General features: G+C 37.7%; 1 protein-coding gene across 6 annotated transcripts in view; it reads right to left on the reverse strand.

Moving 5' to 3' along the window:
• LOC150077541 (single-stranded DNA-binding protein 3-like) overlaps positions 1-26,960 on the reverse strand; it is a 729,210-nt gene that overhangs the window by 381,607 nt on the left and 320,643 nt on the right. For all 6 annotated transcript variants that reach the window (XM_090386678.1, XM_090386675.1, XM_090386677.1 and 3 more), the window contains 2 exons: positions 26,728-26,799; positions 1,517-1,577 (listed from right to left, as the gene is read on the reverse strand). In XM_090386678.1, coding sequence (XP_090242804.1) covers positions 1,517-1,577; positions 26,728-26,799 — 133 coding nt within the window. The remainder of the gene's footprint in view (positions 1-1,516; positions 1,578-26,727; positions 26,800-26,960) is intronic.

The raw sequence follows: 26,960 nt of genomic DNA on the forward strand, positions 1-26,960 counted from the left end.
AACATTCATAAGTCACTGAGATACTGCTAGATAATTTTTTAATAAAAATTTCTTATAAATATTATATTCTAATAAAAAAATAATAATATAAAATATTTAAAAAATATATAAGATATTAATAAATCCAATAATATTTGTAAAATATCATCGGCCCTAATCCCTTAACAGGCAGGTGTGAAAACTAATCCAAGAGTTGGGGAGGGGTGAATTCTATACACTGTTTTAGTGTCTTTTTTTTTGATAAATAGGAAGAATAGTTGAAAATGCTTTGCTTAAAAATTTAATCTTAATTCTTACACTACACTGAATAGTAAACACATATAATATCTTTAGTAACAGCAGTACTGTCATCAAAAATAGTTATTAGTAGTAGTGGCATGTGATGCAAGAAAGCAAGTGTATGAGCTTATGCAGCATCAGCCAAAAAAAAATATATATATATATATCACACCATTCCCTCCAAATGCCTGTCCAGTTCCTCCTTAAATTTATTCAACCTATCAACTTCCACAATGACAGATGGAAGTTTGTTCCAGCAATTAACCACTCGCTGGCTAAAGGCAAATTTTCGCACATCTATTCTCCATCTGTCCTTTCTTAATTTGAATTTATGCCCCCTTAGGTTCGTAATCTGAACAAGTGGAAGGATCCCATCAGAATTCAGCGTGCTCAACCCATTCAAGGCCTTATACACCTCAATCAGATCACCGCGCAGGTGCCTAGTCTCCAGCCACTGCAATTTGCAGAACTTAAGCCTCTCTTGGTAAGAGGATCCCTTCATTCCCCTCACCAATCTTGTTGCCCTTCTCTGTACACGCTCAAGCAAATCTACATCCTTCCTAAAATGGGGCCTCCAGACCTGTACGCAGTACTCAAGGCATGGCCTGACCATTGCCTTATACAGAGGGATAATCACCTCCTTTTCCCTGCTAGAAAAATTCCTATATATCATTGACAAAACCCCATGACCTGCCCTGGCAGCCTGCCTGCATTGCTCAGAAAACTTCATATCTGCCTGCACAATTACTCCCAGGTCTTTTTTATTTTCAACCACCTTAAGTGTAATACCACACATTTAATGCGCAACAGTTATTGCCAAATACTGGGTTAGTAAATCCGATGCTTACATGAACACGTCAGTTTTGTGGCACACTGTGCACAACTGTGGAACCATGAAAAATATTTTACATCTGTAATGAAGTATTTAAATTTTCTACAATTAAAAAATAATAATAATGCAGACTGAAAATACATACTGGAAAACTTAAAATATCTGCATACTGGTGTAAATTTAACAGAAAATAATTTTTTTTTTTTTTTTTTTTTTTTTTTTGCTGTGTTTTGTGTGCAAATTGCAAAAAACATGTGTCAGGAGTTAAAAGTTTTAACTTTCAAATTAAATTGTTTTAAAAGTCATGTTTTAAATTGCCAGAAACAACCACTCAATGACTGGGCAATTGCTAATATGCTTGGAATATAATGCACTGTATGCATTAACTAACTTTAAAATACATACCTTGCCTTGTAGGATCCATGTTATTTGGTAACATTGGCTGTCCTGGTACACTTCCAGGTGGCTATAAGAAAAAATTTATAAAACAAAAATTACAGAAATCACCAAGCTCTCATAATTTTTCTTAATTTTGTAAAATGTTTCTTTATTTCTTCATTCACATATTTTTCATTCTCAGTGAAGCTTACCTATTACAATTTAAAGATATTTAGTACTGGTTGAATATGACACCAGTTGTCCCCTATAATGAACTGCTTTGTGATGATTATGACTACATCTTCCCTTCAGTAAGACAGTTATCTTTGTTGTAAAAACTTCTAATTAATCATGCATAATTAACATTTAATATAATTAAGGTTAATAAAATAAAACTTTTAAAACTAAATATTATATGTAGCCATTTAGCCTGAAAATAACATTTTACAGTTACTCTTAAAATATCTGCTAATCCACTGTTTCTTATTCAATTTGCTTTTCTTGACCATTTTTTGTCCAACGAGATAAATAATTCATAAATGTTCTCCATTCTCCTGAAGTTGTTTTCGTGGATAATTCTTTAACAGGCAAATATTTGATCTACATAAGCAAATGGCATAATTCCGGGCATATCAAGCTCCAAAATGTCATCAAACATGAATAATATTACAAGTTGGTTGGGGGTAAGGGCCTGTAAGACAAGCAATTACAAAGTGTTATGGTAACCAATAGCACAAATATATTAACTTAATATTAGTATTAATAGTGCCAAATGATGCAAGAAAGTAAGCTTATATTGTATCTGCAAAAAAAAAAAAAAAAAAAAAACAAATTTTATCTATCCATCCACTCCAATCCAATAGTTTTCTTAGTTCTTCCTTGAATTTATTCGTACTATTCACTTCCAAAACAATGGATGGAAGCTTGTTCCAGCAATCAACCACCTGGTGTCCAAAGGCAAACATCTGCACATTTATTCTACAACCATCCTTCCTTCCTCAATTTGAATTTATGCTTCCTTAAGCTACAAGATGATCCGTAATAGAGCCACAGAAAAGGTTCGACAGGCAAAGGCAGTTTATGAGAAATCACTAGCAAACAGAGCAAAGAGGGGGGGGGGGGGGAATGAGGAATTCTTCACATATATAAATGCCAAGAAGAGGAGGACAAACCAGATCGGAGCTTTACGTAATGGAAAGGGGGTAGTATTAAATACACCAGCTGCCGTTGCATATGAACTCAACAGTTATTTTGCATTGATATTTACAAATGAAAAACCTTTTGTGGCAATGGGAAATTGTGGGAGCGAAGTTGAAAAATATGTAATTAATAATATTGAAATTTCGCAAGATTATTTAATGAAAAAAAAACTTTCGGGCCTACAGGAAAGTAAGGCTCCTGGGGTTGATGGAATATACCCTATAATCTTAAGGGAGGCGGCAAGTGAGTGCACTGAACGATTGAGGCTAATTATGGGAGCATCTCTGGGGAGATTCCCTTGGATTGGAAAAGTGCCAATGTATCTCCCATACATAAGGATGGCTCTAAGAGTGAAGTGGGAAATTATCGACCTGTCAGTCTGACTTCAGTGGTAGGGAAAATCATGGAGGCAATGATCAAGGGTGGAATTCAGGATCATTTGGATCGAATTGAAATTCTCAAGGATACTCAGCATGGTTTTGTAAAGGGAAAATCATGTTTAACAAATTTGGTTCGCTATTTTGAAAGGGTCACTCACGAGCTAGATTTAGGGAATAATTTCGACATTGTTTATTTAGATTTCAGCAAAGCTTTTGACTCAGTCCCACACGAGTGGTTGCTTTATAAGCTGGAACAGGTTGGAATCACTGGGAAAATCCTTAGATGGATAGCAGGATGGCTTCAGGGCAGAAGGTTGTGATAAATGGCTATTCCTCAGATTGGGTTGATGTGAGAAGTGGGATTCCACCAGAGTCAGTATCAGGACCACTGTTGTTTTTAATTTTCATAAGCGACATCGATGAAGGGCCAGAGGACGTGATGACTAAATTTGCAGATGATGTTAAAATTGGGAGAGTAGTTAATGATCACTGTCAAGCTGAGCTTCTTCAGAGAGACCTAGATAGACTTCAGGAATGGTCAGAAAAATGGCAGCTATGCTTTAATCCAACAAAGTGTAAGGTATTACACCTGGGAAACTGTAATCTCAAAATAACTTATTCACTTGGTGGAGTTCAACTAAACCCAGTACTGGAGGCAAGTGACTTGGGTGTTACGATACGGTCAGACATGAAATTCTCTGAGCATTGTAAACAGGTTGCAAGGAAGGCCCATGGTGTCCTATCGATGATCTATCGAAACTTTTGCAAGTAGAGATAGGGACGTTATAATCCCATTATATAAGGCTTTTGTTAGACCACACTTGGAATACTGTGTTCAAGTATGGAGACCGCACCTAAAGAAAGACGTCGAGCTTCTTGAAAGGGTGCAAAGACGGGTAACTTGCTTGGTGAGATCGGCAAAAGGGCATCCTTATGAAGAAAGACTTCGAATATGTGGGTTGCAGAGTTTGGAAACTAGACACCTTAGAGGAGATTTGATTGAGGTGTTTAAGGCTCTGAGAGGCATCAGTAAAATGAATGAGGACAAAATTTTCAAGATTATAAATGATGCTAGAACTAGGGGGCATTAAATTCTAGTTACGGGGGGAAATGTGTAGATTGCACTGGAACAAGTTTTATTTTAGCCAGCGAGTTATAAATTATTGGAATAAGTTGCCTACATGGGTGGTAGAGGCTGACAGTTTGGGGAAATTCAGAGGTCATTTGGATAGTACCTTTGGGTCAGGGAAGCACATAGGATGATAGGTTTAATTTCCTTTTCTTTTATTATTTATTATTATTTATATATATTTATTATTTTTTTTTTTATCATTATTCTATTCGGTTTTTTTTTTTTTGGCTAGTGCAGCATAAGCCATAGGCTTTCTTGCACCATGCGGCCATTACTAATACTAATACTTACATGCGCAATCTGAGCAAGGGGAAGAATCCAATCAGCACTGAGTTTGCTCAAGCCAAACAAAGCACCTCAATCAGATCACCTCTTAGGTGCCTAATCTCCAGATGCTGCAATTTGCAGAACTGAAACTTTTCTTTGTAAGAACACCCCCTTTGTTACCCTTTAGCATTAGAATTAGCAGAGGCATATGATGCAAGAAAGCAAGCTTATGCAGCATCAGCCAAAAAAAAAAAAAAAACCTTCCACTTCACCCCTCCCGTTCGTTCGAAATACCTGTCCAGCTGAGCCTTAAATTTATTTAGGCTATCAACTTCCACAACAAGGGATGGAAGTCTGTTCCACCAACAAACTACCTGCTGGCTAAAGGCAAATTTTCCGCACATCTATCCTACATCTGTCTTTCTTCAATTTGAATTTATGCCCTCTCAGGTGATTATTCTGAGCAAGAGGAAGAATCACATCGGCACTGAGCATGCTCAAACCATTCAAGGCTTTATACACCTCTATCAGATCACCTTGCTGGTGCAGTCTCCAGACACTGTAATTTACAAAACATAAGCCTTTCTTCGTAAGAGCAACCCTTTGTTCCATTCACTAATCTTGTTGCCCTTCTCTGTACTCATTCCAGCAGCTCTACATCCTTCTTGAAATGAGGCCTCCAGACCTGTATACAGTACTCGAGGTGTGGCCTGACCATTTCCTTATACAAGGGAATAATCACCTCCTTATCCCTTCTAGAAAAATTCCTGTATATCATTGACAAGACACCATGAGCTACTCTTGCAGCCCATCTGCACTGTTCAGAGAACTTCATATCTGCCTGCACAATTACCCCCAGGTCCTTTTCATTCTCTACCACTGTCAGTGTAGTACCACAGAGTTGATACGTTGCTCTGGGGTTGCGGTTTCCCATATGTAGTACTTTACATTTGTCAATGTTAAACTTCATATGCCACCTCTCAGCCCATCTGCTCAACCTTTCCAGATCCTGTTGCAGCAGCATAGCGTCAGTAGTGTCCTTAACAACCCTGCCAACCTTTGTATCATCTGCAAACTTGGACATTAAGCTTGATATACCATCATCAATATTATTTATAAATACAGAAAACAATAATGGACCCAATACTGAACACTGAGGGACTCCACGATGAGCAGTGTCCATTGATTACCACTCTCTGTCTTCTCCCCCCCAACCGCCCCTTTATCCATAGCAGCAATTTGTCTCCAATGCCACACTGTTCCAATTTGTGCAGCAGTCTTCCATGTGCAACAGTATCAAAAGCCTTTCTAAGATCCAAGTATATAATATCAAAGTTATTCCCTGCATCCAGTTCTTTTGTGACTGCATCATAGTATCCAATCAAATTGGTCAGGCAAGACTTCCCCTTAGTAAAAGCATGCTGTGTCCCAGCTATAACCGAAGTCTTGTCTATATGATCCTGCAGTGCTTCTTTAACCAGTGTCTCCTTTAATTTTCCTGGAACAGAAGTTACCCCCACCAATCTCGTTGCCCTTCTCTGTACATACACTGGAGTCCCGCTAGTTCGAACTAATTGGGACAGAGCCCTGTTCGGATTAGCCGAATAACTGCAATAATGCAGAAGCATGCAGTAAAGCAGATCTGGTTTATTAAGGAATGAACGTATAGTAGGCCTACTAGCGTTTGTAAACGAGTGTGACACACCCGAAGCAAACCCTCCACTCCACGCTATGACTCGTACGCGACATTGTGCATTAAACGTGAATGTTTAAATCTTCGCTCTACATTGTAGTGTAGTTTAGTTTAGTTCAGTCTGCTGCCACAATGGCCACGAAACGGAAACACACAACGTGTACGTTGAAAGATAAGCTGGAAGTTTTGAAAAGGCTGGACAAGGGTGAAAGTGCAACGAAATTGGCAATAGAGTTTGGAGTGGGCAAGGCCACAATAACCTGGAAAAAAAAAAAAAAAAACCGCACAAAGATCGTGCAGTTTTGTACCTCTAAAACTAACAGAGGTACAAAGAAACTAACGAGTTTGTTATTTCTGAAAAATGACTTTTGTTCCTGTTTTGGTGTGTAAGTATAGATCTGTAGTTTTAATAGGCCATGTCAAACACTCATTTATTAATTTTGTATTAGCACAGTACTACAATAAAATACAATTTTTTGTGGAATTCTAAATATTTTTGTACCTTTAATACCATTTAAATTTAACTGGAAAATACAAAAAAACTTATATTTTGCGAACTAAAAAATTTCCTCTCCGCCGAACAAAACGTGTTTGGATTAGCAGGGTTCGGATTAGCGGGAGTCCACTGTATTCCAAAAATGAGGCCTCCAGGCATATGCAGTACTCAATGTGTGGCCTGAAAATTGCCTTAAACATTGGGATAATTACCTCCTTATTTCTGCTAGCAAAATTGCTGTATATCATTGACAAGAGCTGTCCTGGCAGCCTGTTTGCATTGCTCAGAGAACTTAATATCAGACTGCACAATTATCCCATGTGCTTTTTATTTTACACTAACCTGGTGCAGTATCATACAGTGGATACGTTACTCTGGGATTACTGCTACCCATATGAATTACTGCGAAGCATATTCACCATGTTCATTTGTCTGTCTGTCTGTACATCTATAACAGCTCAACTTCTGGTGGATAAATTTTACGTTTAGGCTTTTAAAAATATTTGTCAATTATTAATTCTTTTTTCCATATAATCTGTATGGAAAATAGAAATTCATTGATTAAATGTAGTTTTAACGAGTTATTTTTATGCAAGACTTATGAGTGTAGTATTGCTTGTGAAGAGATACATATACAGAATGTATCGTGATATGTGGGACCCACTTCAGAAATGAATTTAATAAAAAAAATTCATGTAATCATAAGTATAAAATCATACTTGAAGGTAGGTTGTTCCAGAAAACTGCATTTGAATAAATAAACAAGGAAGATTAAAGGTTGGTTCTGTGCATTTGAAATTGGACAGTAAATGGATGTTGGCTGGTGGCAGCACTTGTTTGGATGGTTTTGAAAGAGAGAGCGGGAAATATAGAAGCCAATTCAGAAGAACAGTGCCCACGGAAGTATCTGTAGAAAAGGCATGCAGCAGAAACAGTATGCCTATGAGACAGTGAGTGGAGAGACTCTGTTAGAGATGAGACTGTGTAGGAACTCCCCGACTTATGTAAGGGTTGCGTTTCGCAGAACATTATGTAAGTCGGGGAATTTCCCCCATGCTTGTGCAGCACTCACAACTGTGTTTGCTGAATTGATTGAATCAAAAAAGAAATGTTAGACGAACATGTAAATAGAATTATTTATTGTATTTATTCAATTTTTTATCTGATACGCAGGAAAAATTACAAAAGGGTGCAATTTCAAAATTATAAAATTACAAAAAAAGAGAGGAGACAGGCATAATGTCATCAAGTTTTACCTCTCAAGTCAGCTGATAAGTATGCCACTGCGGAAATTGAGAGTCGTGGAGATGTAGAAGGGGTTGGCCGCTCAACCTTATGAAAGAACATATTATAATGTATGACTGGACAAATTCAAATCATTATATTAGGGCCATCCATTATTTCTAATATATATCCATATATGTATTTTGTCTGTAAATTGTGAGTTCTCTGGTTGATCTGCCTGTTTGCTGGACGAAAAAACCCCAGTTTCTGGGGAAAATTCTTGCTATCAATGCCTGAGACTGTAACTCAGACACGGCGTGAAAAAATCCCAATAAAGTTCCTCACGTCATCGACAGGATTTGAACCTGGGCATTTTCCACCTGGTGTGGGGAGGACGGTGATGATACCACTGCACTACCCGTGCAGACGGATGACTGTACAGTGGCTTTTTTCTTTTCATCGTACATTTCTTTGTAGCAAGCAAGCATATCATTCACCTCTCTCTGTTAACTTTTAAGAATCGTTCGCTGTCAGGATCCATCTTCTCAAACCTTGCCATTGCCGATGCAATTTCGCGAAATGCCACTGCCATATCTCTGGCAGCTCTCAGCTGCCCACATCAACACCAGAGCTTGTACTTGGTCATCTTGTGGACCAGCGCATTCTGCCTTGGGGGCTGCCTCTGTGTTGCAAGATGACCAAGTCCAAGCTCTGGTATTGATGTGGGTGTCAGGGAAACGGGGAACATGCTTTGTAAAAAGGATAGGTGGAACAGGACCAGGGTATGTCTGCCAGGGGCAAAGGTTGATGACGTTGTAGAGCAGATATCATCTTTTAAGGGCACAAAAGGTGATATAGTTGTACACGTTGGCACTAATGATATTAAGAGTAGGAGACCAGCGGAATTACTTAACAAGTACAGGTCACTGTTGAAAAAAAGCCGTGAAGTAGGGTTGAATTTGAAAGTGTCTGCAATTCTGCCCAGACACGATAGGAGGGAGTATATGATGAGAGCCTTGTCGATCAATTCGGCCCTGGAAAGATTGTGCAAGGCTGAAGGGGTAGAATTTTTTTCAGCCTGGACTGTACTTGTTAACAGGAGAGATTGCTTCTATAGGGATGGGATACACTTAAATAGAAAGGGTGCAAGAATATTTGCTGATGCTATCGAGGCAGTGTTAGGTGGGTCGGAAAACTGCTAGCTTGGGGGGGGAGACAAAGACTAATGGATTAACAGTAGCCACGGGCAGAGGTGAAAGAGATTCTTGCACTGCTTCTATTGGAATGAGCAGAAGCCTGAAAAACAAGATGCAGGATATTTCAGAGACTGCTGGAAGTCATTGCGGTACAAGTAAACACATGGGTTGTGTTAGGGTAGCTAAGAATAGAAACAGGTGCATGTATACTTGCGTGTACACTAATGCTAGGAGTTTAGTAAATAAATTTGATGAATTTGAGGTATTACTCAAAACATCAAAGGCAGATATTGTTGGGATATCAGAGACGTGGTGTCACACAGATATAAGGAATGCAGAACTGGAATTTGGGGAGTACAACGTCTACAGAAAGGATAGACAGGATAGGAAGGGAGGAGGGGTTATGCTATTAGTTAAAAAACACATAAAATCCAAGGAAGTGAAGCCAGTTGACATCGCTGGACAGTTTGGTGTGACATAAGCATAGGTAAATCAAAATTGAGAGTAGGAGTGTGCTATAGGCCTAATGACTCTGATGAGTATAATAAGATACTGTACAGGGAAATAGAGTGGGCCAGTAAATCAGAGAGTCTTATAATGGGGGATTTTAATTTCCCAGATATTGACTGGAATTTGTGGGTTGGTCACTCACACACTAGCAAGGCTTTTGTGGATTTATTGGATGATTGTTTTCTACATCAGCATGTTCGGGAGGCAACTAGAGGGAGTAATACTCTTGATCTGATTATCAGTAGTGATTCTTCATGCATTAGGAATCTGCAGATAAATGAACCACTGGGTGGCAGTGATCACAGTGTGCTGAAGTGGGATTTACTCAAGGAGGTAACTACCATCAGAGGTAAAGGGAAGGGTTTTTGCTTTCGTAAAGGAGACTGCTGGTCTGAGACAGTATTTAAATTCTATACAGTGGGACCAACTGATGATGTTACCAACAGCAAATTCAAAATGGGAAGCATTCAAGGAACTAATCTTGGAAGCTACCAGGCTTTACATACCAACCAAGAAATATTGTTCAAGGTTCAGGCCTAAATGGTTGTCAGATGAACTAATGAGACATATGGCAGAGAAGAAAAATGCATGGGATACATACAAATTAATGGGTGACGTGGAAGCCTATGATAGATATAAGTTGGTCTGTAACCAAGTCACAAAGGAGATTAGGCAGGCAAAGGCAGATTATGAGAAATCCTTGGCAAAGGATGCAAAGAAAAACAGAAAAGAGTTCTTTACCTATTTAAACTCAAGAAGGAAAGGGACGAATCAGATTGGTCCACTGGATGTTGATGGTTCAACAGTTGAGGATCCAGCTCAGGTGGCTAACAATCTAAACGAGTATTTTGCATCTACATTCACACATGAGGAGTTATTCAGGAAGGGGAATGTCGTAGGTGAAGTAAACATTGGCAGTGAGCTAGATGATTTTCTAATAACTGAGAGGAAAGTGGAGGAGAAATTGTTGAGGATAAACATAAAAAAGGCACCCGGGGTGGATGGGATCTATCCAGTTATATTAAAGGAGGCAGCAAAGGAAGTAAGCAAACCCCTAGCCATAATAATGAGAGCTTCTTTGGACTCAGGGGAGGTACCCATGGACTGGAGATGTGCAAATGTAACCCCAATTCACAAAGGAGGATCAAAGGCTGACACAAGTAATTATAGACCTGTTAGTTTAACTTCGGTTCCAGGAAAATTAATGGAGGCACTGGTTAAAGAAGCACTGCAGGATCATCTGGACAAGAATTCAGTTATAGCTCAGACACAGCATGGGTTTGTTAAGGGCAGGTCTTGTCTGACCAATTTGATTGGATACTATGATGTAGTCACAAAAGAACTGGATGCAGGGAATAACTTTGATATTATATATTTGGATCTTAGAAAGGCTTTTGATACTGTTGCGCATGGAAGACTGGTGCACAAATTGGAGAAGTGTGGCATTCGAGGCAAATTGCTGCTATGGATAAAGGGATGGTTGAGTGGCAGAAGACAGAGAGTGGTAATCAATGGACACTGCTCAACGTGGACTAATGTTATTAGTGGAGTTCCTCAGGGTTCAGTGTTGGGTCCATTGTTGTTTTCTGTATTTATAAATGATATTGATGATGGTGTATCAGGCTTAATGTCCAAGTTTGCAGACGATACAAAGGTTGGCAGGGTTGTTAAGGACACTACTGATACTATACTGCTGCAACAGGATCTGGAAAGGTTGAGCAGATGGGCTGAGAGGTGGCAAATGAAGTTTAACATTGACAAATGTAAAGTACTACATATGGGAAACAGTAACCCCAGATCAACGTATCAACTCTGTGGTACTACGCTGACAGTGGTAGAGAATGAAAAGGACCTGGGGGGTAATTGTGCAGGCAGATATGAAGTTCTCTGAGCAGTGCAGACGAGCTGCAAGAGTAGCTCATGGTGTCTTGTCAATGATATACAGGAATTTTTCTAGCAGGGACAGGGATGTGATTATTCCCTTGTATAAGGCATTGGTCAGGCCACACCTTGAGTACTGTATACAGGCTGGAGGCCTCATTTCAAGAAGGATGTAGAGCTGCTGGAACGAGTACAGAGAAGGGCAACAAGATTAGTGAATGGAACAAAGGGTTGCTCTTACGAAGAAAGGCTTAAGTTTTGCAAATTACAGAGCCTGGAGACTAGGCATCGCCGAGGTGATCTGATAGAGGTGTACAAGGCTTTGAATGGCTTGAGCATGCTCAATGCCGATGGAATTCTTTCTCTTGCTCAGAATAATCACCTGAGAGGGCATAAATTCAAATTGAGGAAGGACGGATGTCGGATAGATGTGCGGAAATTCGCCTTTAGCCAGCAGGCAGTTGGTTTGTGGAATAGACTTCCATCGCTTGTTGTTGAAGTTGATAGCCTAAACAAATTTAAGGCTCAGCTGGACAGGTATTTCGAACGAATTGAGGGGTGAAATGGGAGTAGTGGTTGTTTTTTTTTTTTTTTTTTTTTTTGGCTGATGCTGAATAAGCTTGCTTTCTTGCATCATATGCCTCTACTAATGCTAATGCTAATGCTAATCTCGGCTGCTCATTTGGTTCATCTTCAGCTTCGTCAGCATTTTCTTCTTTCACTATTGCTGCCTGCGAGTCAATATGTTATTCGTTAGATAATTCCTTCTCTTCTTCCTCTATTAACTCCTCCACGTCTTTGGAATCAACCTCCAACTGAAGTTGCTCTGCAACCTTTACAATCTTATCTGTAACCTCTTCATATGATTCATCTTTTTCAAATCCTTTGTAGCCTTTTAAGTGCCGTGGGCATATTTTCTTCCATGCGCCATTTAAACAAATTTTAGTAATTTCCTCCAGGGCCTTATTAATGTTTAAGATGGCGTGGTAAATATTGTAAGAATTCCAAGTCTCTCAACTTTAAATTTTTCTCATCGTCTACTGCAGACAATGCCTGAGCAAATGTGCATAAATAGTATGCTTTTAAATCCAAAATACACCCTGATCCACAGGTTTGGATGAGTGAAGTAGTGTTTGGTGGTAGAAATATGACTCTCACGTTCGAATTGAAATCATCTAGATGCGTATTATGTCCAGGAACATTATCTAATAGAAGTAAAATTGTGAAAGAAATGTCGTCGTTACGATATTTTTCAACTTCAGGAATGAAGTGGCATTTAAACCAATCCTCAAAGAGAGATGTTGTTATCCATGCTCTCTGGTTTGATCGGAAATGCATGGGTAGGGTGGCTTTATTGATGCCCTTAAATGCATGAGGATTTCCAAAAATGGTACACAAGCAGTGGTTTTAATCTGTAATATCACGCTGCATTAGCCCCAAGCAAGAGCGTGGCTCTATCTTTTGACGCCTTGAAACCTGGCACTTTATTTTCCTCTTTGGCAATGTATGTTCAATCTGGCATTTTTTTTTCAATACAGAGCAGTCTCGTCAACGTTAAAAATTTGCTGCATTGAATAGCTGCTTCATCAATAATTTTTTCCAACACATCACAAAATTTCTCTGCAGCTGTAGAATTGGCACTGGCGACTTCACCACATACTTAAACGTTGTGGAAACCAGTGCGATGCTTGAACCTATTAAACCATTCGTTGGTTGCGGTTCATCGTTCATATCCTTAATATCTTTATAATTACTTCTTGCTTTTGCTTGAATGCTCATTAGACCCAAGGGCACTCGCTTCTGAATCTGATTTTCCATCAATATTATTAACAGCTGTTCCATCTTCGATATAGCACCTGAACGCTGTTTTGTGATCAATGTTGATCTTAAGTGCATAGATCCTATGACATGTTCTTTTATATGCACACTGTCCCTTAAAATAGTATTTACTGTTGAAGCAGCGAGACCTAATTCTCTTGGAACAGATGACAAACTTTGTCCTGCTTCGTACTTCTTAATCATTTTCATCTTCATTTCTAAATCAATTTTGTTTAGTTTCCTGGGACTGCTAGCGCTTGCACTTTCTGTTGGTCGCTTTCCCTTCATCATTGTAATACGTAAATAGGAATTGAGAAGTTTCTGAAAATTTGTTTTTTACATGATTGAAGGTTTCAGTGAAGGGGGGAACACATTTCACCATAATAGCATAAAAACCCACACAATTGCAGTTATCAGTATTATCGCAAATGCAATAAGATTAAGTTAATTACCCGTTTATAATTAGATCCACTAACAGAAAGGCCCAATAAATCAGAAAGGGCAAATGGTTTTTTGGTCGTGACCTCAAGAAACGTGCTTTAGAAAAATATCACGAAAAGGTGTTCAAAATTGATTCTTCTTATAACAGGAACATATGATAGCGATGACAGGGTAGTGCAATTTCCATTATAAATATGACCTTTTAGAGAGATAAATAGCTTAGGAATATAGCGAAATTTTCAACTTCCAAGGACTTGGAACAAATTACAAAAAAAAAAAAAAAAACCCTGGGTTATTGGGTTCACATTACGATATTTTCATGATACCTCCATTTATTCCTAAGGGATGCACAGAATACGTTTCCACGAATTTTTTTAAGTTTGAACTAACCAGCAAAAACTTACGTAAAGTCGAATTTCCCTAAGTTGAGTATTACGAAAATCGGGAAGTTCCTGTATTTAGAAGGGTTGTTTGTGAGAAAAAGGTCAAGTGTGTTGGCTGTATGGTTAGGATTGTCCAGTATTCTTGTAGGTAAATGAACAATCTGTGCAAGGTCATTAGTAATTGCAAACACCTCAGCATCTCGACCAGCTGGGTCAGTCTGATTAGAAAACAGAAGCCAGCTGGATTAGCGAACGTTAAAATCACCAAGGAAAATTACCTCACTGTTAGGAAAGTTGAGTTGCAAAGAGAGGAAGTCAAACAGCTCCAAGCAATTAGTGGAGTTGGGAGAATGGTAGAGACAACAGACGAATTTGACAGAATGAGGTAGAGAGATTTTAAGCCAGAGAAGATCGTAAACAGGAGATTTCAAATTACCAAGTCTCTAACAGGGAATACTGGAATGGACATATGCACAAGTACCATCTTTGAGGCGAAAGGAATCATACAGCGAATAATTTGGGCAACTGAGATTAGCAATAGTTGAATCGACCGATAACTTAGATTTTGTCAGAAAAAGTACATGGGGTTTGACAGCCTGCAAGGTGGAAATGGACATCCTTAAGAACAGAATTGAGACCAGGTATATTTGTGAAATGAACTATGAAATGTCTGGGAGGTTTACATCTTTTTGCCGATAAGCTTACTCTATTGGTTTGACAATTCATGGTGTATTCAGTAGTAAGAAAAAGTGCAGGGGGTGGATATGCTGTATGAAGTAATGAAATTTGTGGATTTGGCGTATACATGGTAAGAATATACTCAGATTTTTGACATAACGTGGGCTCAACAATGCCCCCCGCATACACACTACTCTGACTCCCTCCAGTCACTACGTGGCACAGTAGAGTTGGCAAGATTGTACGCTAGCTGATCCGGAAGCCTCCTAAAGAGTGACCAATAGGTTCGGTCTAGTGTACTAATTGGTTGTTCAGCATTACAATCTGTGCGTGTGTGTATGCCGTTGATCCGCATGCAGCACAACAAATGCTGATATTTTTTGTTTGCATTTGCAACAGCATAATGGATTTGGTATGTATGTTCTGATGTGACAATTGAAGAAGTCTACTTTTATTGCTCCTAATGATTTACGTGTGTCAAAGGTGAGAAATGTTTCATGTTGGAAAAAGAGTACCAGCCATGTTTGATGATATGCATTTCACATGAATGACTTTCCTTGATCTCTTAGTTCATCTGAGAGATGAAAGGGGTGTATGCTACTACACTGAAACCTATGTGAGGTGTTGAGTGTGGCACAAGACAGAGGACTGTTATAGGCATTGCACCTAAAGTTGTAGTTGTTGTGAAGTTGCTTTGATTGTCTAACAGTGACTTCTGATACTCGATCTCCTGATAATAATCATTGGCTATTTTAGGTGAATCTACTGTACAGACATTTCTGAATCATAAAAGGTGAAGTTTACCAAGGGGTTGGTCAGAGATACAATTCTGAATTAGAAATTAATGAGATTTATGCTCATGACTATTATTTTATGTTGCTCTTAATCAGGGTTTGATTCCTCATGTTTTTGATTCATTATACTTGGATCTCTTAATCTGACGAGGTTATGATTGTCAGAATCCATTTGTTCCTTTTTGCTCTGGAAAGAGAACTTTTCTTTCCAAGTTTCCATCCCCTCAATGAGGTTGGTTCATTGGTTAGTTGGTGTTTAATGGTGCACTGGCAACTAAGGCCATAATGTGCCACTCAAGGTAAAGAAAGAAACATCAAAAAGTATATTTCGTAACCTCTAAACAGATTAGTGTGTCAAAAGAAAATATATATTAAAAATATAAAAGGATAAACTGAAATATCTTTGTATAAATTAATGGACTATAAAAACATTCAGATATATTGTTTCTGTTGTTTAAAATCTGGCTGAGTAAATGATTCAGCCAGATTAATAAAATCCGTAAAACAAACATTGCCTATTGGTAAAAACAGGACATTCCATGAAAATATGAACAATAGTCAAAATAGCTCTTAAGTTCACACACACGCGCGGGGGGGGGGGGGGGTCATCCGCCCTCAGCAGAAAAGAGGGTCAGACGACTGTGAGCTATGTAGAGCCAAGCAAAAACAGCTTCCTATAATGAGACCTGCATAGATGGGCTGCCAATGCTTGATTACAGGCTTAATCCGCTTTCATTTGTTGGGCCTTTGGTGAAGAATCTTGCCACTGGGAGTAGAGTCTGTATAAAGGACTGACAAGCAAAAGTTAGTCAATGGGACTGCTAATTTTACAATGTATCAGCTAGACAGTTTCCCCTGATTCCAATGTGGCTTGGGATCCAACAGAAGATGTCAAATTCAAGTTCAAAAATGGGACAAAGTAACTGCAGCATCTGGGATAGGACTGGATGTGGATTATACCTCACTGCTGATAAAGCCTGTAGAATATGCACTTGAGCAGACTATGGTTCAAGCCCCTGACTGCTAAATATGATTAATGATTGTATTCATGATTTATTGTAAAGTCCTCTGACTTGGTGGTCACACTGCAGCATAAACAAGAATATATCTTTTATCATTGCTAACTTTTATATGATCCAAGGCTAGTTCTATTGCAAGCAGTTCAGCAGTATATATGCTACTTTCTTGTGGAATATAGCAATAGTAATAGAGGCATGTGATGCAGAAAAGCAAGCATATGAGCTTATCTAGCATCAGGAAAAAAAATAAAAATAAATAAAAATAAAAAAATATAAATTTGTAAAAGAATAAGAGAAGTTTACTTAAATATGATACATAGAACACTTCCATATCATACTATCCAGATGGATAATTACTATCCAGAAATTAAAAAATCGAAAATCTTGCATTACAGTAAGAAATAATTAAAAATCAAATGAACACGATTAAAAATCAATTTAATGCAATTGAAAATTAAGTAAAAAATTAATTTAATGAAAAAATTGCAAGACGAGGAAGGAAAATCGTTTTTAAATTTTTTCGTTAAAAGGAAGGAAAATCATTTTGCAATTTTTCTGTTAAATTAATTTTTTACTTAATTTTTAATTTCATTAAATCGATTTTTAATTATTTCTTATGTAATGTAAGATTTCAGATTTTTTAATTGTTTTCATTTTAATTTCTGGAGAGTATTATACAGAAGTGTTCTACGTATCATATTGGGGTAAATTTCTCTTATTCTTTTACAAATATTGATATCAACATAGAATGTATTGAGCATTGGAGCTCTGCTTCATACTATAAATAAATAAAATAAAATAAAAAAAATAATAATAAAAAAAATTCACACAACCATTCCCTCTAAAAAGTTTGACCAGTTCCTCCTTGAATTTATTTAAGCTATCAACTTCCACAACAACAGATGGAAGTTTGTTCCAGCAATTAACTACCCACTGGCTAAAGGTAAATTTCCACACAATCTATTCTACAACTGTCTTTCCTCAATTTGAATTTATGCCCCCTTAGATTTGTAATCTGAGCAAGTGGAAGAATCCCATCAGAATTCAGTGTGCTCAACCCATTCAAGGCCTTATACACCTCAATCAGATCACCTCGCAGGTGCCTAGTCTGCATATAATGTAATTTGCAGAACTTAAGCCTCTTTTGATAAGAAGATCCCTTCATTCCGCTCAACAAATCTTGTTGCCCTTCTCTGTACACACTCCGTTACTGTCATTAACAACCCTGCCAACCTTTGTATCATCTGCAAACTTCGACACTAAGCCTGATATATCTTCATCAATATCATTGATAAATATACAAAACAACAGTGGGCCCAACACCGAATCCTGTAGGACTCCAGTAATAACATTAGTCCACTAAGAGTAGTGTCCATTTATTACCACCCTTTGTCTTCTTCCACTCAACCACCTTTTTATCCATTGTAGCAGCTTACCCTTAAGTTTACCGTTCTGCTCCAATTTGTACAGTAGTCTTCCTTGCACAACAGTGTCAAAAGCTTTCCTGAAATTCAAGTATATGATATCAAAATTATTTTTTGCATCCAGTTCCTTTGTAACCACATCATAGTATCCAATCAAATTTGTCAGCTAGTCTTTCCCTTAACAACCCATGCTGTGTCTAAATTATTGCTGCAGTCTTGTCTAGATAATCCTGCATCTTTAACCAGTGATTCCATTATTTTACCTGGAACAGAAGTTAAACTAACTGGCCTGTAATTACTCGTGTCATCCTTCGATCCCCCTTTGTGAATTGGGGATACATTTGCACATTTACAGTCTGTGGGGACCTCCTCCGAGTCCACGGATGCTCTCATAATCATGGCTAAGGGTTTGCTTAGTTCCTTTGCTGCCTCCTCTAATGTAACAGGATAGATCCCACCCATTCCAGATGCCTTTCTTATGTTTAACTTCAACAATTTCTCCTCCACTTTTCTCTCAGTTATTACAAAATCATTAAGCACCTTGTTAAAATTTGATAAATTTCTTGCATTTTCCTTCCTTAATAACTCCTCAGGTGTGAATATGGATGGATGTTATTTTATATGAAAGGAGAATAGTTGAAACCACACGAGTCTGACTCAGAGCAATCTGTGTACACTAGCAGAAAACCAGAATATTTCATTCGATGTGCTGCAGAGTTGCTGGTAGACAGCTGGTGGTGTGAGAGCCTTCTCCCAGACGTTGCCTTGGTGACTGGACAATGTTATCTACTGTCATGTTTAGTTCACTTAACAAGCTTTTGATTTGAACACCAAACGGTCAGCTGGCAGACTGATGGATATTGTAAAGCTTTTTCTATCATGACTCAAAGACTGATGTCCACATTGGGTGATTGGGCAGGGAATTTAAAAATGTACTATAAGGACAACAGCTTATGGCTTGCAATTTAAAAATAAAATATCTTTGAATTCAAAATGAAGGTAATAAGCAGTGATTTATAAGTTAATCTTTCTGAGAGAGGGAATACAGACAAAAAATATAATTTTTTATAAACTTTAAGAAAAAAAACTTTAGATATAAAGATAGATCATTGTGGCCAACATCTTGAACAAATTGTTCACAGATTATAACAATAATGATCCACTGAAATTCATCATGACAATCTATCATTAGTAATTATATTAATAATAATAAATATATTTGCTGTTCTTCCCAAAACTTTATTTTAAATATTTCCTAAAGTTTCACCTTGTCCCACCTCAGATCAGACTACACCATTATTGTTATCTATAATTTTTCTAATTTATTGCTAAAATATTTATCTATTTTGTTGCTTAATTATATTGAGTATAGCAATTTACTTTAATTTAATATGTTCATTGCATAATAGGTGAAAACACCCAACACCTAAATTTCACTTGTCTTTTCTCTTGCTGTTCTTTATTTCTTTTAGTATGGCAACCTATATACATGTAACCCTTGATTTAAGCCAGGGTTAGGTTCATGTGGGGACAGGTGCAAATGGAACCCTTTATATAATGGAGTTAATGGGAAATCACAGGATTAGGTTCCAGGCACCAAACATTTTACCTACCCTTTTCAATACTGAAGTATTTAAAGTTCAGAGATAAACTTTTTTTAATTAAAAAAAAAAAAGTTTTATTTTTAACCTACATAAATACAGTTACATATAATAAATAAAAAATAAATTAAAAAACATTTTGATAATGAAAAACCAACTAAAAATTCGGCGTAATGCCAAATTTTTAGTTGGTTTTTGAAGGTCCTGGTTGGGGCGGTTGCTTTTTTGAAGAAAAAAGCAAGTGTTGATTGCCCGGGTTCCTTCCTCCTTTCTTTAAGAATTTAAAAATAATGGGTCGTGACTGATATGACACCCCTTTTAACTGTGGCACTCTTTTCCTAGTTGTGATCAATGTCACAGAGCTCATTAATGAGGGACTCTACACTTGCAAGAATCAGTTCTAGATCACTGGTCTTCATAGTTTTTAGAGGAGGACCTTCTTTCTCTTCCTCCTGCTGTTGGCTAAGTTCTGCAGCTTCAAGGTGTTCATTTGAAAGCATCTGTGCATAATTTTTCAAGAGCTCAGTTACATCTTCAACTGTAACTTCTTCTAATTCTGCCTTTTGTGGCAGTGTGCTGATGTTTTATACAACATTCTGTTATGGCTCGAATCCTCTGAAGTATGTATGAAATCAGGGAGAAGTTTACGCCACACTGAATTTAGACAATTGGCAGTTACTTCTTGCCAGACTGTGTTAATGTGATTGATGCCCTTTCAGACATCAAATGACTGTCAATATTTTCTGATGGTAATGTTGAACTCGTCTAAAGCTTTTACCATTTCTGTAAATGTTTACCATATGTAATAAGCTTTAAAGGTGGCTATCACTCCCTGATCCATCGGTTGCAAAACTGATGTTGTATTATCTGTCATTGGCTCAGACTGTCCTTGATCATGTGAACAGTCCATGATACATAGAACAGTACGATGCCTATAAATTTTGTTTGACAATTTAAATTTTCAATTTATAAAAAAATTTTCAAAAATTAATAATCATGGCCTTGTGATTAGTGACTGGTGGAAATCAGACCAGAAATGAGGACTACCTGTATATTGAATATTGCACCAAAGTTCTCATTAATACTTCATTTACTGAAATACATGGCTACTATTAATACTAACTGCAGCTTGGCTATCGTTTACCAGTCCAAAGAGACAGGGAGTGGAGGCAACCAACCAAACTTATCTACTGTTTGTTATTTCATTCCCTCACGAATGAGCCATTAAGTAAAATCTCTCCATTTATTATCCAGCGATACTGCATTTCTGAAACTCTCATCCTTTGTGGAATTAGCATACAAGTTACAACCCATGCAATGCAAAATAGCTCTATTATAAGTGTCATTACTGAATGGGACTTTCGTGAATGTCACAGAAGAAGAAAGTGTTCAAGTGACGGCAAGTAATGCAAGCTAAACACATTCTGATAAAGAAAGACGGCATTCTAGTGCCAACACAAAGCACTATTCTTACCTTTAACAATCCAACTATACCAAGCTCAGTGAAAGCAGGCTATTTAAATTGTCAAGTATAACTTTATATTCCTAAACCCACTCAGATGATACAAATGCCAAAAAATACTGTCACTTCCAAATAGCATGCCGTGGAGTACTACTCTGTACTATCCAAACTGCAATGGAAATCATGTGGCATACTCTAAACCTTGTAAAAGCTGGAAAATTGAGAAAAAAATCCACAAAGGTAAAGCAGACAACATGAGAAGTTTCTGACAAAGAATTCAAGGAATACTAGCAAAGAGTTTCTATACTTATATTATTGTAGAAGGAAAGGGTTGAATCATACCAGGCCACTCGATGTCAATGGGTAAACTGTTCATGGCCCTACCCAGGTTGCTAACCAAATGAATAGGTATTTTGCATTTACATTCACACATGAGGAATTCTTTAGGGGAAGAGAAGCCAGAAGTTTATCAAACTTCTGGCATTCCTTCAAAGGGGAGCTACATGACTTTGTGATAAATGAAAGGAAAGTAGAAGGGAAACATAAAAAAGGTGCCTGGAGTGGAGGAATCTATGCAATTATATTAAGACAGGCAGTGAAGGAAGTAAGCAAACCCACAGCCATCATTATGAGAAAATCCACGGATTGAGGGGAGGTCCCCATAGACTGGAGATGTGCAAATCTATCCCCAATTCATAATGGAAAGAGGGGATTTAAAGGTGACACTGGTAAAAAGAGACCTGTTAACTTAATGTCTGTTCACAGGAAAATAAGGGAATCACTGGTTAAAGAAGTAATGCATAACCATCTTGAGAGGAATGCAGGAATGCAAATATTTGTAATCCATGCTATGACTGCAGTCATAGCATGGATTTGTTAAGTGTTATCTAACCATTCTGAGTAGATACTATGATGCAGTAACCAATGAACTTGGTCACTGCACATAGTATCTACTCAGTATTTTTTTGAGTACGAGTGTAGCCTGTGCGGATGTAGCTTATTGCCGCTCCCGGAACAGAGAAGTTTTTTTCTGATTTATTTTCTGTTTTATTAGTTTAAATTGGCATATTAACTTATTTTCTAGAGTAGCTTTATATTCCTAGTTACGATACTTAGTTTAAAGTTTAACTTAGATAGAGATTTTGTAGGTATTACTTAGTATCGGTAAGGGTATCAAATCCACGTGTTACAAGCTGCAGCTGCGTTGAAGGTGAGGTTTTTTTTTTTTAACCATATTTAGCCGATTTATTAACCAATTGTTATATCAAATTATTTTCTGTAAGTAGCTAGTCAGGATCCTTAGTTTATTCTGAATTGAGACAGCGAGATTTGGAAGTTAATCGATACTTAACTGTCCGTAGATTTACCGTTCGTAAATTGCCGCCATTGTTACACAATACAAAATATCTCAAACAAGATAGCATAAGCTTAGTATAGTATAGTACATAATATAATATTGTCAATTAATCAGTAAATCTTTTAATCTTGTTGAACTTCACTGCAAATTGTTCATTTAACAATGAACAATTGCAAATTGTTCATTGTCTATAATTACTTGTGACACAACTAATTATAGACCTGTGAGTTTAACTTCTGTTCCAGGAAAATTAATGGAAGCACTGGTTAAAGAAGCACTGCAGGATCATCTTGACAAGAATTCAGTTATAGCTCAGACACAGCATGGTTTTGTTAAGGGAAGGTCTTGCCTGACCAATTTTATTGGATACCATGATGTAGTCACAAAAGAATTGGATGCAAGGAATAACTTTGATATTATATATTTGGAGCTTAGAAAGGCTTTTGTTACTGTTGCACATGGAAGACTGTTGCACAAATTGGAGCAGTGTGGCATTGGTGGCAAATTGTTGCTATGGATAAAGGGATGATTGTGTGGCAGAAGACAGAGAGTGGTAATTAATGGACACTGCTCATTGTGGACTAATGTTATTAGTGGAGTCCCTCAGGGTTCAGTGTTGGGTCATTTGTTGTTTTCTGTATTTATAAATAATACTGATGATGGTATATCAAGCTTACTGTCCAAGTTTGCAGACGATACAAAGGTTGGCAGTGTTGTTAAGGACGCTACTGACGCTATGCTGCTGCAACAGGATATGGAAAAGTTGAGCAGATGGGCTGAGAGGTGGCAAATGAAGTTTAACATTGACAAATGTAAAGTACTACATATGGGAAACAGCAACCCCAGAGCAACGTATCAACCCTGTGGTACTACACTGACAGTGGTAGAGAATGAAAAGGACCTGGGGGTAATTGTGCAGGCAGATATGAAGTTCTCTGAGCAGTGCAGACGGACTGCAAGAGTAGCTCATGGTGCCTTGTCAATGATATGCAGGAATTTTTCTAGCAGGGATAGGGAGATGATTATTCCCTTGTATAAGGCAATGGTCAGGCCGCACCTTGAGTACTGTATACAGGTCTGGAGGCCTCATTTCAAGAAGGATGTAGAGCTGCTGGAATGAGTACAGAGAAGGGCAACAAGGTTAGTGAACGGAACGAAGGGTTGCTCTTACGAAGAAAGGCTTAAGTTTTGCAAATTACAGTGTCTGGAGACTAGGCACCGGCGAGGTGATCTGATAGAGGTGTACAAAGCCTTGAATGGTTTGAGTATGCTCAATGCTGATGGAATACTGCCTCTTGCTCTGAATAATCACCTGAGAGCGCATAAATTCAAATTGAGGAAAGACAGATGTAGGATAGATGTGTGGAAATTTGCCTTTAGCCAGCGGGTAGTTGGTTGGTGGAACAGACTTCCATCCCTTGTTGTGGAAGTTGATAGTCTAAATAAATTTAAGGCTCAGCTGCACAGGTATTTCGAACGAACGGAGTGGTGAAGTGGAAGGTTTTTTTTTTTTTTTTTGGCTGATGTTGCATAAGCTTGCTTTTTTGCATCATATGCCTCTACTAATGCTAATGCTAACTTGATGCAAAAAATAATTTTGATGTCATACACTTCGATTTCAGGAAGGCTTTTGATACTGTTGCACCTAAAAGACTAATGTACAAACTCAAACAATAAGGTGACAATAAGGGCATGTTACTGTTATGGATAAAGGGATGGTTGAGTGGAAGAAGGCAGAGAGTCAATGGGCACTGCTCTTTGTGAACTAATCTTATTAGTGGAGTCCCCCTGGGGTTAAGTGCTTTGTGATAAATGAAAGGAAAGTAGAAGAGAAATTGTTAAAGCGAAACATAAAAAAGTGCCTGGAGTCGAGGAATCTATCCAATTATATTAAGACAGGCATTGTTCTTAACATTTATTAATGATAATGATGAAGGTATATCAGGTTTAATGTCTAAGTTTGCAAATGATACAAAGGTTGGCAGGTGGTTAATGACAGATCAGGGTGAGCTATTGCCACAAGATCCAGGAGAATTAGGTTGATGGGCTGAAAAATGGCAGTTTAAGATTAACATTGACAAATGTAAGGTACTGCATATGGGTAGCAGTAATCTTGGAGTAACATATGAACTGTGTGGTACTACATTCAAGGTAGTGGAAAATAAAAAGGATGTGGAGATAATTGTACAGTCACATGCAAAGTTATCTGACAGTGCAGACAGGCTGCCAAGACAGTTCATGGAGTTTTGTCAATGATATACAGTTAATTTAGTAGCAGAGAGGAGGTAATTATCCCTTTGTACAAGGTCATGGTTAGGCCACATCTTGAGTACTGTATAGAGGTCTGCAGGACTCACTTTAAGAGGAATGTAAATTTGCTGGAATGGATGTAGAGAAGGGTAACCAGATTGAAAGGAACAAAAGGGTGCTCATACCAACAGAGGCTTCAGTTCTGCAAATTGTAGCTTCTGGAGATTAGGCACCTGTGGGAAGATTTCATTCAGATGGTTTAAGGCTCTAATGGATTAACTAACCTAAATGTCGATAGCATTCTTCCACTTTCTGTGACTACACATGAGGGCATAAATTCAAGTTGTACAAGAATGGTTACAGGTTAGATGTGCAGAATTTTGCCTTCCGCCAGCAGGTAGTCAATTCCTGGAACAGGCTTCCATCTGTTGTTGTGGAAGTGAGTCGTTTAAATAAATTCAAGGGAGAACTAGACAAATTCTTGGTGGGTGAAATGTGTATAGTGTTTTTTTTTTGGCTGATGCTATATAATCTTGCTTTCTTGCACAACTGGCACTAATATATATAATTTATTTATTTTTTGCTTAGTTTCTAGATTTCAGTCTACCAGAGTAGGTTTCTGACCAGACCATGTAGGTTATGGTCTACATAAAATCACACTGACAGGACCTAAATGTTTAGGCTCTATCGTTGTATAGGGATACCCTGCATATTACCTTACAATGCACATATATACTGTATATCTCCAATTAAATATTAAGCTAACACCTATACACCTCTTGCACTCAATTTTAAAAATTACAAGACATTTAAAAATTCAGAAGAAATACAAGTCAAAATACAAGAAATACAAATGGAAAATGAAAGAGACCTAGATGTAATTGTGTAGTCAGATATAAAGTTTTTTGAGTAGTGCAGACAAGCTGCAGAGGAGGTCATGGGGTATTGTCAATGATATACAGGAATTTTGCTAGTAGGGAGAAGGAGATGATTATTCCTTTGTATAAGGCAGTGGACAAGCCATGCCTCGAGTACTGCATACAGGTCTGGAGGCCTCATTTTAGAAAGGATGCAGAGTTGCTAGAACAAGTACAGAGAAGGGCAACACAAGATTGATGAGGAGAACAAAGGGGGTACTATTACGAAGAGAGGCTAAAATTCTGCAAATTACAGCATCTTGAGACTAGGCACCTGTGACATGATCCGAATGATGCGTGTAATGGGTTGGGCAGGCTCAATGCTGATGGGATTCTTCTCTTGCTCAGATTAAAAACCTGAGGGGCCATAAACTGAAGACAGACAGTCGTCGAACAGATGTGCGGAGATTTGCCTTTAGCCAGGTTGATTGCCGGAACAAACGTCCACCTGCTGTTGTGGAAGTTGATAGCTTAAATAAATTCAAGGAACAAGTTAGCAAACTTTTAAAGTGAATGGATGCGTGAAATTGGAAATATATATTTTTTTCTGTATGATGTTGTATAAGCTTGCTTTCTTGTATCATATGCCTCTACTAATGCTAAAGATAAAAATCATTTCAAACATATAAGAAACCAAGCAAATGTAGGACAAGCAAAAGAAAAGATTACGAGAACACAGTGGAACCTGTTAATAGTTGACAATAGCTTAAAACAGAATTATGAAGTGTGGGATGAGAGTTCCAAAGTTTAAGACTCCTGTATCTCACTCTCTAACATGCTTTCAAAATTGGCATTTCAGAACTCAAAAATAGGAAAATTGGGGGAGGGAGGATAGTAGAGAGAGAGAGAGAGATGAAATCTGAGCAAAGGAAAGAAAGAACCAGAAACTATCTAAAAAGCTGCTTACAGTTTCTTTACACCAATATCCAAACAATGACGAAATTGCAAAATTTAAGATAGCTTTGAAATGCGCACAGGTGAACACACACACACACACAAAAGATTCCTATAATCTAAATCTAAAAATATTTTTCCATGTACTCCAGTGATTATGCAACAATAGCTGAGGGCAACTAAATTTGATTTTTCTGCAGTAAATTTTGAAAATTGCTTACGTTAAATTCTACTTGCTGTGGCATACGTACACCAGGTCTAGGACCTCCAGGATACCTGGGAGACATGAAGGGCTAAAGGAAAAATGAAAGAAACCTTTACATGAGAAATAGAGCTATTTCACATAAAACAATAAAAATATCAGTGAGAACATTTCTAATAACTAAATGAAATCATCTTACTATTATCAAAATATGAATAGTATTAAACACAAAACAGACTTGAGATTTTAAAT

Source organism: Mastigoproctus giganteus, chromosome 12 (assembly GCF_048544385.1).
Source record: "Mastigoproctus giganteus isolate SK-2022 chromosome 12, ASM4854438v1, whole genome shotgun sequence".
NCBI classification, from domain to species: domain Eukaryota; kingdom Metazoa; phylum Arthropoda; class Arachnida; order Uropygi; family Thelyphonidae; genus Mastigoproctus; species Mastigoproctus giganteus.